At 43.5% G+C, this 14,401-nt stretch overlaps 1 protein-coding gene across 1 annotated transcript; it reads left to right on the top strand.

The window, feature by feature from the left end:
* The first annotated feature begins 1,219 nt into the window (after window positions 1-1,219).
* Window positions 1,220-7,205, top strand: LOC106601528 (forkhead box protein J1-A). The gene is made up of 3 exons (XM_014193780.3): window positions 1,220-1,559; window positions 2,355-3,000; window positions 3,928-7,205. Exons 2-3 carry the CDS (start codon window positions 2,410-2,412, stop codon window positions 4,789-4,791), a joined length of 1,455 nt encoding a protein of 484 aa, XP_014049255.3. The 5' UTR covers window positions 1,220-1,559; window positions 2,355-2,409; the 3' UTR covers window positions 4,792-7,205.
* Window positions 7,206-14,401: the final 7,196 nt, after the last annotated feature.

Genomic DNA, 14,401 nt, shown 5'->3' with positions numbered 1-14,401 from the left:
TCCTCAAGGTGGGCAGAGGAGGAGGGCCGGGGCCTAGTTCAGAGTCTGACATGAACAATCAGGTCTGGTCAGAACACCAGCCCTACAGGGCCCAACAATGGGCTGTGGATTTCGCGGTTGAGTGGCAAAAAGGGCCGACTGGTACTAAGCGGAAAGTACTCAGGGAACTGGCCCTGATCCTATCCTCCATCACTCTCTCTCTCTCTCTTTGTCATACTGGAGTGATCTCACTGATTGGTCTGTTGTTTTTTCCTTGTCTGCCCTCCCCAAACTTGGTAGAGAGTACTAGGTACACGAGAGTTTTGCCCTTGGTGTAGCCTACATGTATGGTAAAATTTCTAATCTGTGATTGATACATTTTTGTAGTCATTTTTGCCATATGACGGCAACAAGTTATGATGATGGAGGATTATACAATCGTAACTGGTTATGATTGAATGAATCAGCGCCACAGCGATAGGTTCTTGGAACTTGGATGTACCCTTTGGACATCCAGGAAGGTGTGCGTCTGTGAAGGAATGTACTTTTGTTAATAAGACAGAAAAGGAAAAAAAGAGAAACAAAAAGGTTTGGCCCCTTGGACGCTCTATTAGTGTGGCTGAGTGGTTTCCTGAGACTCTTGACAAAAGCAACTGTAAAGCAATAAAAAGGCTTCCTCATCTCTTGAGTTCTGTCCCCACTCCAGAGCTGGATGTCTGCTTTTTTGTTGAATTGTTTTTTTGACAACTGTCACTCAGAACTGGGTCAAACACTCCAAAATGTCTTATCTTCAATGCCAATGACACTCAGAGTTTACTCTCTGCTCCTCATTGCCGTTCTCTGCAAAGTTTAGGATGAACAATTCATGTACAATTTTTGGGGACAAAAAACCCCAGATTTTTTATTTCCAGAGTTCACTTCCAAAAGTTGTCGCAAAGCCGCATTGTCTGCAAGGTATTGGGTTAAATACCCTACTCAAATGAATATAAATATATATTGTATTATTATATTATTGTATTATTATTATTACAATCTGCTTGAACATTTAGATAATGTATATTTATGCTGCATGTCAAAACCGCTCCATTCAACACATTTAGTAAATTTCCATTTAACATTTAAACTCATCTGATGGGATAAAGATCAAGCTGATTTGTAAAAAAAAAAAATCCTATCAGTCCTTCCAACTCCCTTTTGGGACACTAGACTGGATTTACTTGCGTGACGAACAAACCTGAGTGAGACTGATTAAAAATGAAGCACTATAGCAACAACCAAGCCAATAGAAGAACGGGAAGCTGTTTACAAGGGGTGTACCGTTTCTATGGTTGCCGGACAAACCTCCTGCACCAGGTATTAAACTGCCCCCGGAGAGATCCTTTAGCCGCTGCCACCGTTATAAAGACCTGCTTTTGAGACGTTGAATTGAACAAGCGCGCATCAGAGCGCCAAAGACATCTTGAGGTATTTTTTCATACATTTTCAACAGGTGCAAATCCTCAAGGCTAAAGTGAGATTAATAATTTATCAATTGGCCATTTGGATTGTAAGGCATTTGCTCAGCATTATATCAGATCAAGGTAAGTTTGTCATCTTTTTACATTCTTTTTATTAAAAAAAGTAAAACATATTAGAATGAAGTCGGTTATCATTAAATTGTAGCAAATTATTTTGATATCTTGCCATGAAAATACAAATATGTTAATTGTAACTATTGTAAGGTTTTGTTGTAAAGTTAAATTACGAGCTAGCTATAAGCATCTTCATATTTTTTCAAATAATTGAAACACTTAAAATAAATAATCTCAAATATCTGATTTGGCACAATTCATTAATTTGTCTAGAGTCAATAGCCTACTCTATTTGATCACGTTTTGAGTCGTTTATCATAAATTCACTCGACATATATGAGTTTATAACAGTGACTTTGTCTCAGCCTTTTTGTGGAGAGTCCCGTTTTATGGCTTTAAGCTATTATGTGTAGATAGGTAGGCTAGACGGCGCTCCTATCACTTTTCACAAAAGTTCTATGACCTCCAGATAGTCAACATCGGAACGAGTGAGAATAAACATAGCAGGTCTTTCGCACATCATTTCATTAATAACAGTCTTTATTCTGGGATAACAAACCCATGCACTCCTTTTGTTAAGCAGTTTCTAATCAAATATCAACATTTGAAAGATCTCAACTACATGCAGCTGTTGTTCCTACAATTTGTTTCCCTACAAGTCACTGAATAGAACGTGCCATTACCACAGAGAGAAACTATTTCAATTTACCCCCTGACATGCCTCAAAGGGCTCTGTTTTCAAATAGGGCTATCATTGTCCTTTTCAGCTTTGTTCATGTCGGGTGTATATTTTCTCCTTGTCAGGCTGTTGTCTGGTGGTATAGGGGGGAGCTTTAGCCATCGGAGCGGAGGGAGGACCATGCTGTCTCTAAGCTGTGCAGACCCCTGGCCCGAGGGCTCGGTGGGGCTGGAGGAGGAAGTGGTGACTGCCGCTGCTCATTCTGAGGAGCTGGACCTGGACGACAGCTCAGCCTCAGCAGGCTCCAGCAGCACTGGGGGCTCTGACAACCTGGATGACAGCCTGACCAGCCTGCAGTGGCTGCAGGAGTTCTCTATTCTCAATGCCAATGGGCCTCAACAGTCTCCTCTCTCCACTCACCACCAGCCTCACTTCTTCGGCCATCAGCAGCTGGGCTCCGAGGCTCCCGCTTCCCCTCTGGCTGGTGACCCTGCATCCATAGGGATGCCCCTCACCCCAGGCAAGCCCACAGCAGCAGCCTATTGTAGGATGCAGTCCCTGTCAGCCCTCCCTAGCCTGGTGGCCCATGGTCACTGCCCTGATGAGGTGGACTACAAGACAAACCCTCATATCAAACCACCTTACTCCTACGCCACACTCATCTGTATGGCCATGCAGGCCAGCAAGAAGACCAAGATCACCCTCTCCTGCATCTACAAGTGGATCACTGACAACTTCTGCTACTTCCGCCATGCTGACCCCACCTGGCAGGTAAATGTTGCTAAAGTCACACACACACTTGAAAATGTGAAAATGGCTCTAATAAGATGCTTTAGACTAGGTCCTGTGAGAGGCTCTCAGTCACGTTCGTAACTTGACTATGTCTCGAGCAGCCAGATAGTGAGAGACAGAGTCCCCTTCAGCATCTGCCACAGAGGGCTCTATGTGTTTTGGAGTGGGGCCAAGATGCAGCTGGGCACAGAGTTTTTCTTTAACAGGAACGAGTAAGAGCACAGTTCTTTCCAAAGTCTGTATATCGAGAGCTCTGGGCCGTCTGCCACACTCTGAACAAGCATTAGCAGCTATGGTTTATGGGAATTAAGGGCTCTCATGGTACAAAGATGGCAGCAAATACTCCTGTAACTTACAAAGATTGTAGCAAATACTGCCTTGGACTTCCCCTTACTTGGCAGTGGGCATCTTGCTTCAGAAGACTTCATCCCCCCCTCAACACACATTTTAGCGTGTGTGTGTTTTTAAACCCATTACATTATTTTTCAGAAATAGCTCCCAGGTTTTCTGCTTGAGCAACGAGAGGCAATGGGGGAGTATGGGGAGGGGCAGTATGGCATCAAAAGTGCAGATTCCCCATCAGAGGGAAGAAATTCTCTGGAAAAAGTTTAATTTGCTGGATAAATGATTAATTAAGTCGTTAGCCGTACTCCCCAGTTCCAGAAGTTATACTAATTTCCTGAGCATTCTGTTATTGTAAGCCAGTGCATGGGGCAGATAATATTTAACAAAGGTCAGCAGGTCACTCGTCTAGTTGGGGGGAGGGGGGGGGGGGGGGGGGGGGGGGGAGCAGTGTTGAGCTCCTGGTAAGGCTGAATGCAAGGGTACACAAGCTAATATATTTGATGGAGCAGGACTGAATGTGTACTGCCATGTCAATCCTGTCCCCCTCATGCGCTATTTCAGAACTCCATCCGGCACAACCTATCCCTGAACAAGTGTTTCATCAAGGTTCCAAGGCAGAAGGACGAGCCAGGGAAGGGAGGCTTCTGGAAGATTGATCCCCAGTACGCAGAGCGCCTCCTCAACGGGGCCTACAAGAAGAGGCGGATGCCCCCTGTCCAGATCAACCCTGCCCTGCAGAACAGGCTTAGGGCCAACCCCCATCCCCTGCCCAGGGGCCTCTGTAACCCAACAGGCAGCCAGAGTGGGCTATGTGTAAATCCAGAGGCTCAGCAGCTCCTCAGAGAGTTTGAAGAGGCCACTGGAGCCGACCAGAACTGGGACCCCTGTCTGGCCGAAGGCACCATGCTGGGGGCATGGCCCATGAGAAAGGGAGGCCCTGGACACAAGAGGAAACACCCACTGGGCTCCAGGACTGCCATGGTCAAAGTCCCCCGGCACTCCAGCTCTCCTTTGCTGTCTGTGGAGGAGTATAGGGAACTGGGCTCCCTGAAGGGGAACTTTGACTGGGATGCCCTCCTGGATTCTGCACTGAGTGGGGAGCTGAGTCTGGATGGAGGGGGTCCACTGAGCCCCACTCCCCAGGAGGAGGACCTGATGGTGCGGGGCACTCACATCTGCCCCCTGGAGGCCCCCGAGGGGATAGCAGACAGCAGCCACGTGCTGGCGGAGACCCAGAGGAGCAGCGGAGCAGACTTTGAGGAGACGTTCCTGGCCACAGCATTCCTGCAGAGCCCCTGGCCAGAGGAAGAGGAGCAGGGATCTACCAACTTCCTGTGCAGCTCCACAGTCAACCTGGAGCAGCTCTTTGACCTGGGAGATTCCCTCGGAGGGGACCTCAGCAGTAAGATAGAGTATCTTCTCTAAAGACATGTTCTCCAATTCTTTGGCCTCCAAGACTCTTTGACTATACTGTGATGATGACACTACTAGATTATTGTTTAAAAAGAGAGGCACCACATGAACTAAATGGACCTTTTACACATACATGTTTTTAAGATTTCTAGATGATGTTTTTTGAAATTGGTACAATAATGGATGACATCATTAATGCCTACAGAGCAAAAATGCCACAATGAACTGCAGTATTCCAAATGATTACTGGACAAAAACTATATCAAACCTACTGTTGGGACTATGACATTGGATAATAGACATTATCAATAAGACTTCGCTCACAAAGAGAAACAAAATATTCCTGTCTGAGGACAGGAAAACCACCAATATGTCTTTGTTTACATTCTGAATATATATGTGGTATTGAATGGATTGCAGGTTGACATGGATAGAGGAATTGTCATGCAGGCACAAGGCGAGCAACAGAACATTGGAATCGATGTTTTAGAAATTGACATTTATTTTGCATTAGATGAAATTACAAAGTAAGACTTTACAGTGACTGTACTCTTTGAAAGTTATGGACAGTTTCGAGATGCAAGGCCAATAGCTAATGATGAGATGAGGTGTTGTACCTCACAGTGATGCAACATTTTAGCTGCTTAAGAATAGGTGGTTTAGCATGCTGAAAATTTCATAAAGGTTAAGATGAATCCACCTCAGAGGGAATACTATTATTTGTTGTGAAGATCTCTTATTATTGTTTAGGAATTAAAATGATCACAATGCTGATGCATACTAAAATCCCAGAGAAGGTTATGGAATGTATGCATCAGACTTCAGGAATTTCGGTCCTGTACTGAATTTTCTACTGAATTGCTGAATGATCTGGCTTTTAACGATCTGTGGATGCATTTAGATGAAATTCTGAATCTAGTGTCTATTTAATATCGATATACAATATCTGTAACTGAAGTGAAAGGAATACTATGATGATCAATGAAGAGATATTTGCCAAATTACTACTAATTAGAAGAGTTTTTAGACTTAAAATAGTTTTATGTGTGGGGTTTTCTATAATGACTACTTTCTGAATGCATTCTTTGAATAATGAGCTTTTCACTTTAACTAAATGTATGCAGAACAATTTAAAACAGGTTGTTTTTTAGCAAGCTTAGGATTGTCATATTATCAGCAGAGAGTGTAAATTTATATTTAATAATCATTAATTCAACAAATTTCAGTGAGTTAACCAGTTACAGAGAGCAGTAGACAGATCTGGATGTCGTAAAGACAAGTTAATTCCAATGCAGAATAGCTCAAGGCAAGCTTCTCCTTTGCAAAGGTTTCAGTGGCTTGTCAATGAATACCCGACCTTCAGGTTAGATGTGCAAAGAACAACACTTGGGACCAGAAGGCCGGCAGTGTTAGAGGCTGGGTTTTCACCAAGGAAAGCTGATGTGGGCCTATTGGTCAACAGAAGGACACAATGCAAAAATGATGACATAAACAAGCAGGAATTACATGAACAAATGTTGAGTTATGAGATACTCTCGTTTTGTTTCAAGTCTACCTTTACCAGGAAATTGCTTTGTCTTTCCTCTGGTCTTACTAAACCAAATCACACGGTTTCAAGACATGAGTGAGTCTTAAAGGTCGATTTATGGCACAAAAAACGGTCAAATTTCAAACAGAAATGGGGTGTACCTTTGGTGGTTCGTCGAAGTGTCATTCTGGTCATGCATGCCGCAACTAACGTAGATAGTTTGTTAGCTAAGATAGCCACTTTAGCTAGCCAGTAACTCCTCCAGTGTGTTGATGTAATTTCACAGGATTTGGGTTTGGAAAAAAACTGTAGCGATCGGTAAGAAATTGCCCTTCTGTAGCCAAATATCTTATTCATAAATTGTGGTTGTGTTTTTAAGCATTAAATGACCTAGTATGATGGTGCATTGATCAGTTATACAGTTTAAAGCCGCTATTTTTGTGTTTTTGCCCAAACTCAACCTTTAACACGTATATTAAAATGTGCTAAAAGTCGTTATCTTGCAGAATAACTACTCCTGGTTTATTAGTGTTGTAAATCCACCATGAAGTGTGAAAGTGCAATCAATGTACAGTGAGTGATACTTGGTCTATTTTACATTACATTGAAGGGTAGTAATGCAGTTTACTTAGTCAGACCCAGTTCATGGTTTATTGTGTGGTACGGTATGGATACATTCTGATGGAAGGAAACTCCTCCTTTAAAAGTGAATTAACTACTACGATATTTTGTCAGTTGTGTATTAGCTCTTCCAAAACACTTGTCATCCAAGTTGACCGTATTGGCATCATACCTCAAGATTTTTTTTTTTTAATGGAGATATGCATTCATGTGTGCATTCATACTCTGTTTATTTTTTCTGTTTTTCCTTGACAATAAAAAAACCTTCAAACATGAATGAGTTTACATGAGTTTTTGTACATCTGGGTGCGGTGCTTTTGAAGATTTCTATCTGTCTTTCCGTCTTTTTCTCTCTGTCTCTATTTTCTCTCTGTACATTCCTGATTCCACCCCATGTCTTCTGTGTGTGTGTGTGTGTGTCGGGGTGATTTACGCTTGCCTTTTCCTGCTCATCTCTTTTCGGGGGTGACTGTGCTCAGGCAGTGTATTGGGGTCTTTCTCTGGCTTTTGTCTGTGCTCAGTCTGACACTTGTCCCCCCCCCCCCCCCCCCCCCCCCCCAGGGCTCTGCTCTGTGTTCCTCTCACTGGGTCAGTGTGGGGTCTAACAGGAGCAAGTGTCCCACGCCTCCATACATCACTATCCTGTCTGTTCTGGACCACACCGTCTCTCTCTACTTCCGAGGATTAGCTACGTAACACGTTCAGGGAACTATATGAATATTTCCCTGTGGCGTTTTCAAATGAAGCCCGGTGTATATCTAGCGTGTCATGGTGTCAAAGACTGGGACTGGCTTTACCACACGAATGCCTCATGAGGTAATCACGAAAAATTTGGAGCACACAGGTGAGAAATCCTATACCTCTGTATGGTAGACTGGACACCCAACCCTCCACGGGAAGGGTATGGTTCTCCATCTCCATCCGTGGTGCTCTCTGCTTGGGAAAGGAGAGCTGACAGTCTGAGTTAACCTTCTCCCCCAGCCCAGCTCCACAGAGGCCCCCTGGACAGCAGTTATTACATGCTACAGTTATCTGTCCAGGTGGAGCGCAGGGTTCATAATTATAATGTGGCAGGCTGGTTAGATGAGAGGCTGTTGGTAACATGATGCAGCCATTCTTCCCCAACCCTGCTGATGGCTGCAGGTAAGGAGAGCTCCCTGGTGAAACGCTAACCCTCCCCATCACTCGCTCGCTTGTCCCAACCCAGGAATGCTCCAAACTGAAAGTGAAAAAGGCAACAACAGGAAAATGTGAATACCCAGTTATTCATTATTCTGTCAAAGGACAGCAAAGTCAGACTTATCTTAGAGGTGTAAAGAGATACATGTGCAACGCTTCCATTTGTTTTATGTGATAAGCAAAAATGTAGTGAAAAACAAGTAGGAAAAGGAGAAGATCTTTTTTTGAAATAAAAAAGAAACATCCAGCTAGTTTAACAAGAGGACCTGACCCAGGAGGTCACAAACTGAAGAACATATCAGCCACTAGAACGAGGGCACCAGGGCGTTGCCTTCACAATGTATTTCTCCCCGTTGCCCCCACAACTCCATTGGTATTCAACCAGGCTGTGTACTGCAAAGGAGGGAGCGAGCCGCTGATGGCTTGGGCAGCTCTACTCGTGAGTTCAGCTTATCCATCGGCTCCAGAAAAGAGGGAAAAAGGGAAAAGTGTTAAGAAGAGAGGGGAATACATCTTTTTTATCACACGGCCAATGAAAGGCTGGTCTCCGGGGTAACTGCTGGTGCCATTGTTATGTAGACTGGAGGGAGAATGGGAGAGTGTATGTTACTGGTCCCTGCAAGGCCCAGGGAGGGGTTGATTAGGGTTGTGGACGGATGGCGTGGAAAGAGAGGGAGGTGTTCAGCCCGCTCAGATTTATTATAGTGGCGGTGTAAGTCTTTGTAAAAGTGCACTTACCTTACTAAAGTGAACTCACACCCCCCTTCTGGGTGGGGAGGGGGTGGATTCACAGGGTCTGCCTTAAAACACTGCACTGTCTTGTTCGTTTTCCCCCTTTTACACCCTGCCAGGGTATACTATGTATTGGAATAAGCCTCTTATGTTGTTCAGTCAAGTGAATGTCCTAGATAGTGCTCTGAATGGCCAATCATATGGGTAAAATAGATGCACTGTGCCATACAAAGCCCTGACAAGATAAGTGGATCACTACAGACCACTTTATTTTGTACCGTATGTTGCTTGTTTTTCATCTCTGTTCAGTGGGTGTGTGGAGGCGGAAGTAAAAATGTGCCTTATCACATTTTCACTATGGTGCCTGAAAAATCAACAAGGTTACCACACACCATAAAACACATCAGAGAAGCCCTTAAGTTTTATGGTGTGCTTTACTGTTGATTTGACTATGTTCTGAAACAACCTCTAGAAACACGTTTCAGTACAGGTTCACTGCTGTAAAATGATACAAAATACTGGTGAAAGAGGAATATGTCAAAGGTCAAATAGAATCAAAGTCAATATTAGGCTGATGCCATATGTGTTTGATATGTTGAGGTCAGGCGAACGCTGTGGACCATTGTGAGAGGGATGTGTGGTGGTGAGTGTATATTTGGTGTGACAGTGTGTGTTTGTGTTCTCCTCTGCTGCAGCAGTGTGGGTCGATGTCTCTTTGTCAGTGAGACACAGGCAGAGGGGTAATCTGACATCCATCAGTGGCTTAGTGAGCAATACACACAGTGTGTAACCACAGGGAAACAATACCCAGGGAAACAGTGGGAGGGCCCAGCATTCATTACACAAGGCTGGGGAAGATCTTTTGTAGGTGTTGAAGAAGACAGAATGAGACAGCAAATGATTGCAACGACAAGGACATTTCTGGGGTTTTGCAGTAAACTTTAACTTTTTCCCCTATTGCTTTTTCCCCTGTTCCTAAGGGAGTTATCTTTCAAAGAGGTTGCTATTAGAGAGATAGAAAACCAGCCAGTCAGTTTAAGGGTGCCACGCTTTGCAGTTAGGAAGGGGGAACCAGTCAGATGTACTAAAATGAATATGGGGGAAATAATAGGTGGCTCAAAGTGTATTTGTATTTATTATGGATCCTCATTGCTGCCATGGCAACAGCTACTCTTCATGGGGTCCAGCAAAATTAAGGCAGTTATATATAATTTTCAAAACATTACATTACATTTCACAACAGATTTCACAACATATTAAGTGTGTGCCCTCAGGCCACTAATGTGCTACCACATATCTACCAACACAAAATCCATGTTTACGTGTGTGTACAGTGCGTATGTTATCATGTGGGTGTGTATGCGTGTGTCTGTGCCTGTGTCTCTTCACAGTCCCCGCTGTTCCATAAGGTGTATTTTTATCAGTTTTTTTCAATCTGATTTTACTGCTTGCATGAGTTACTTGATGTGGAATAGAGTTCCATGTAGTCATGGCTCTATGTAGTACTGGGACAGACCTCTCCCCATTTTAGCTACTGTTACATCAATATGTTTTGACCACGACAATCCAGCATTACTCCAAGCAGTTTAGTCTCCTCAACTTCCACATTATTCATTACAATATTTAGTTGAGATTTAGGGTTTAGTGAATGTTTTGTCCCAAATACAATGCTTAGCGTTTTTGAAATATTTAGGACTAGCTTATTTCTTGACACCCATTCTGAAACTGACTGCAGCTCTTTGTTAAGTGTTGCAGTGATTTCACTTGCTGTGGTAGCCTACATGTATAGTGTTGAGTCATCAGCACACATAGACACACAGGCTTTACACAGAGCCAGTGGCAGGTCATTAGTAAAGATTGAAAAAAGAAAGGGGCCTAGACAGCTGCCCTGGGGAATGCCTGACTCTACCTGGATTATGTTGGAAAGGCTTTCATTAAAGAACACCCTCTGTATTCTTTTAGACAGGTAACTCTCGATCCACAATATAGTAGGGGATGTAAAGCCATAACACATACGTTTTTCCAGCAGAAGATTATGATTGATAATGTCTAAAGCTGCACTGAAAGCCTAACAAAACAGCTCCCACAAAACATTGTTTTACTAGAGAGACCTAAGACAACAACATAGCAAGGCAGCAACACATGACAACACAGTATAGTAGCAACACAACATGACAACAACATGGTAGCAACACAACATGGTAGCAGCACAAAACATGGTACATTAGCTAAGTCATTTGTGTAAGTTTCATACATGTTGAATTCCCTTCTCAATAAGTGTGCTGAAAATCTGTTGTTAATTTGTTTACTGTGAAATAGCATTGTATCTGGTCAAACACCATTTTCCCCAAAAGTTTACTAAGGGTTGGTAACAGGCTGATTGGTTGGCTAGTGATTTTTGCTTCCCTCCAGGCCTGAGGGCACACACTTTCCTGTAGGCTTAGATTGAAGAGATGGCAAATAGGTGTGGCAATATCGTCCGCTATCATCCTCAGTCATTTTCCATCCAAGTTGTCAAACCCAGGTGGCTTGTCATTGCTGATAGACAACAATATTTTTTTCACCTCTTCCACACTCACTTTACGGAATTCAAAATTACACTTGTCTTTCATAATTTGGTCAGTAATGCATGGATGTGTAGGTTGAGAATTTGTTGTTGCCATGTCATGCCTAAGTTTGCTAATCTTTCCAATAAAAAAATCATTAAGGTAGTTTGCAATATTAGTGGGTTTTGTGATGAATGAGCCATCTGATTTAATGAATGATGGAGCAGAGTTTGCCTTTTTGCCCAAAATGTCATTTAAGGTGCTCCAAAGCTTTTTACTATCATTCTTTATATAATTTCTCTTCGTTTCATAGTACAGTTTCTTCTTGTTTTTGTTCAGTTTAGGTCACATGATTTCTCAATTTATAGAACATTTGCCAATCGGCTGTGCTTATTTGTATAGAACTTATTTGCCATTCCTTTTGCCTCAACCCTCTCAACCATAAAATGTTTAAATTCCTCATCAATCCACAAGGGTTGAACAGTTTTTACAGTCATGCTTATTAGTAACCGGGTGCATGCTAATTAGTAACTGGAATAAGCAATTTCATAAATGCGTCAAATGCAGCATCTAGTTGCTCCTCATTACACACCACATACCAGCAAATATTATTTACATTATCAACATAGGAATAACTATAAAACTTCTTGTATGACCTCTTATACACTATATTACGCCCAGCCTTTGGAACTTTGGTTTTCCTAGATACTGTATGGCTACTATAAAGTGTACAAATGAATAATGTTAATAAACAAATGAAATTGCAATTAAAGTTCTGCATTAGGGTTAGCTGTACTAATCGTTTTAGAAATGTGCACCTGTCAAGAAGTGTTCCCTACTCAGACATAAGTGTCATGGTTCCTGTGTTTCCTAATTAGCATGTATGTTACGCTGTCCAGGTAACAGCCAGCAAGGTGAGTCACTCCAGAGAGAGAACAATAGTCCCAGAGATCTAGTCCCTCTGAAGCCGCTTAAAGCAGAATCAGTCTCAGTTTACACCTCTGTGTTCAACATCTCACATCATCGTTGTTCCCCCTTAGCAAGGAAGAAATGCATCTGATCATATGACACGGCAAAAAATATACAGTGTAATGTTGGAGGAATTAATGAATTGGTTGTAGCAGTGGAAGCTGGATTGTGGGCCCTCTATGGATTTCCCAGCAAGCCTTGCGGCAGTGATAAACTAAAGCACCCTGTTGGCCCTGATCAGGTGACGCAGGGAGACGGTGAAGCCATTGTGGAGACAGACAACACAACAGCAGCGATGCACACCTTGGCCACATACCTCTGGAGGAAGTGACCAGGTCAACTGAAACCTGATCATGCCATACCCTAGAGAGAGCTCCTCACAGACTGCCCCTCCCGTGGGGGTGGAGGGGAGGGACATTTACTGAGAGGAACAAAAAACAAACATAAACAAGGACCATGGCAGCTGGGGGCAGGCTGAGCCGTATGCGTTCCTGGCAGCCGTGGCCGACCTTGGCCGGGCAAGCCCAGACCTGCCTCTCAATGCTGGGTGGGAGAGGCACCAAGCCGCTTGCAGGACTTGGCCTGACTCAATGAGAAAAGAAAATAACACTCTGGGCAAACACGAGCATAGTAAGCTCTTTCCACCTCACTCCCTTTTTTATTGATTCCTTTATTTATTTATTTCTCAACACTCATCGGATTCCAGCAAACGGCTTGGCTACTGCCCCCCTTTGCTTTTTACTACAGAGGATACTTTCTTTTTCTCTTATTATACTCTTACTCACTCCTTTCCAGACTTTAATTTGATTTCTTTATTTCTTTGTTTTTCACAGTGGAGATGAGGCTTTGAAACGTTGCTGTTTTACATATCTTAGGGGCTCCCCTCAATAGGTGAGCTGCCGTGGCGACAAAAGCCATAAAAGCCCCCCAGGCCTGGTCGAAGCATAGGACCCCCTCACTGCTTGGCTCAGCTAGAGCTTTCTCTCAGCACCCCTCCACGGCTCTGTCCCTCCATTCATTGGTGTTGCCTCTCACCCCAGCAAAGAGCACGGCGGTTTGCATCGAGTGCATCCACTAAATGATTTGATCGGAGGAGACGTGGGATGGAGTGAAACAGAGACCTCCCTGGCCATTTCCCACACCACATTACAGCCCCCAGTGTGAATGTCTGGGTCTCCCTCTCCCTTTTCATCTGTCTCTCTCTCTCTCTCTCTCTCTCTCCCTTCCATCTGTCTCTCACTTTCTACCTCTCCATTTTCCTCTCTCTCCGTTCTCCTCTCTGTCTAGGGGTGAAGGTAGATGTCATTTCTTACCGAAATACATCAAAGGGCTCCTTTACTAGGCTACACGCGCACGTTCATCCACTCGCAACATATTTCCAGCCTCCAAACAGTTGTGAATGGAAAGAGACATCTGTTCTACAAAACACCACAAAGTGTAATGACATTTTGGTGATTGTCATTAGGCCAGAATTTATGCATCCACTGCTGTCCTTGCGTGTTTCAGTGTCGGCCATTCATCTCTGCCTTGGCAAAATGTCAATATTCTTGTGGAACCACATCGCATTTTTGAGCATAGGCCTTACCACCCGTTTTGAAGTCCATTCGCTCATTTTTCATGCCCCTGACATGTGGTAGCCTAATGATAAATCATGGTGTAATAGCTTACAGTTTGCTTGACATTTTGTTTTAATTATTTTGATAGGGTCATGTATTTTGCCGGGACACAGTACCGAACTGTGCCGCCTTACATTCACCCCTGTCTTCCTCGCCCTCTCTATCTCCCACCCTCACTCTCTCTCTCTCCTCATCTCTGCTATCACTCATTTGCAGTGTGGGGTGTTAATGGGACTAGGTTGATTTGTGTGTGACGATGGGAATGCTTTATTACCTTACTGGTCAGAGCTTGTCAGGATTTCACATTCTTTTTTGTGCAGAATTATAGGATGTGTGTGTACTGTTCAAAACAGGTCAGAGGATACAAAATGAAGCATAACATAGGCCTACGTTTACTTTTAACTGCTGGCTTTAAGGTCATTAGTCAGTTG

Source organism: Salmo salar, chromosome 06, assembly GCF_965601325.2.
Source record: "Salmo salar chromosome 06, fSalSal1, whole genome shotgun sequence".
Lineage (NCBI taxonomy): Eukaryota > Metazoa > Chordata > Actinopteri > Salmoniformes > Salmonidae > Salmo > Salmo salar.
This window is presented reverse-complemented; position numbering and strand designations above follow the sequence as displayed.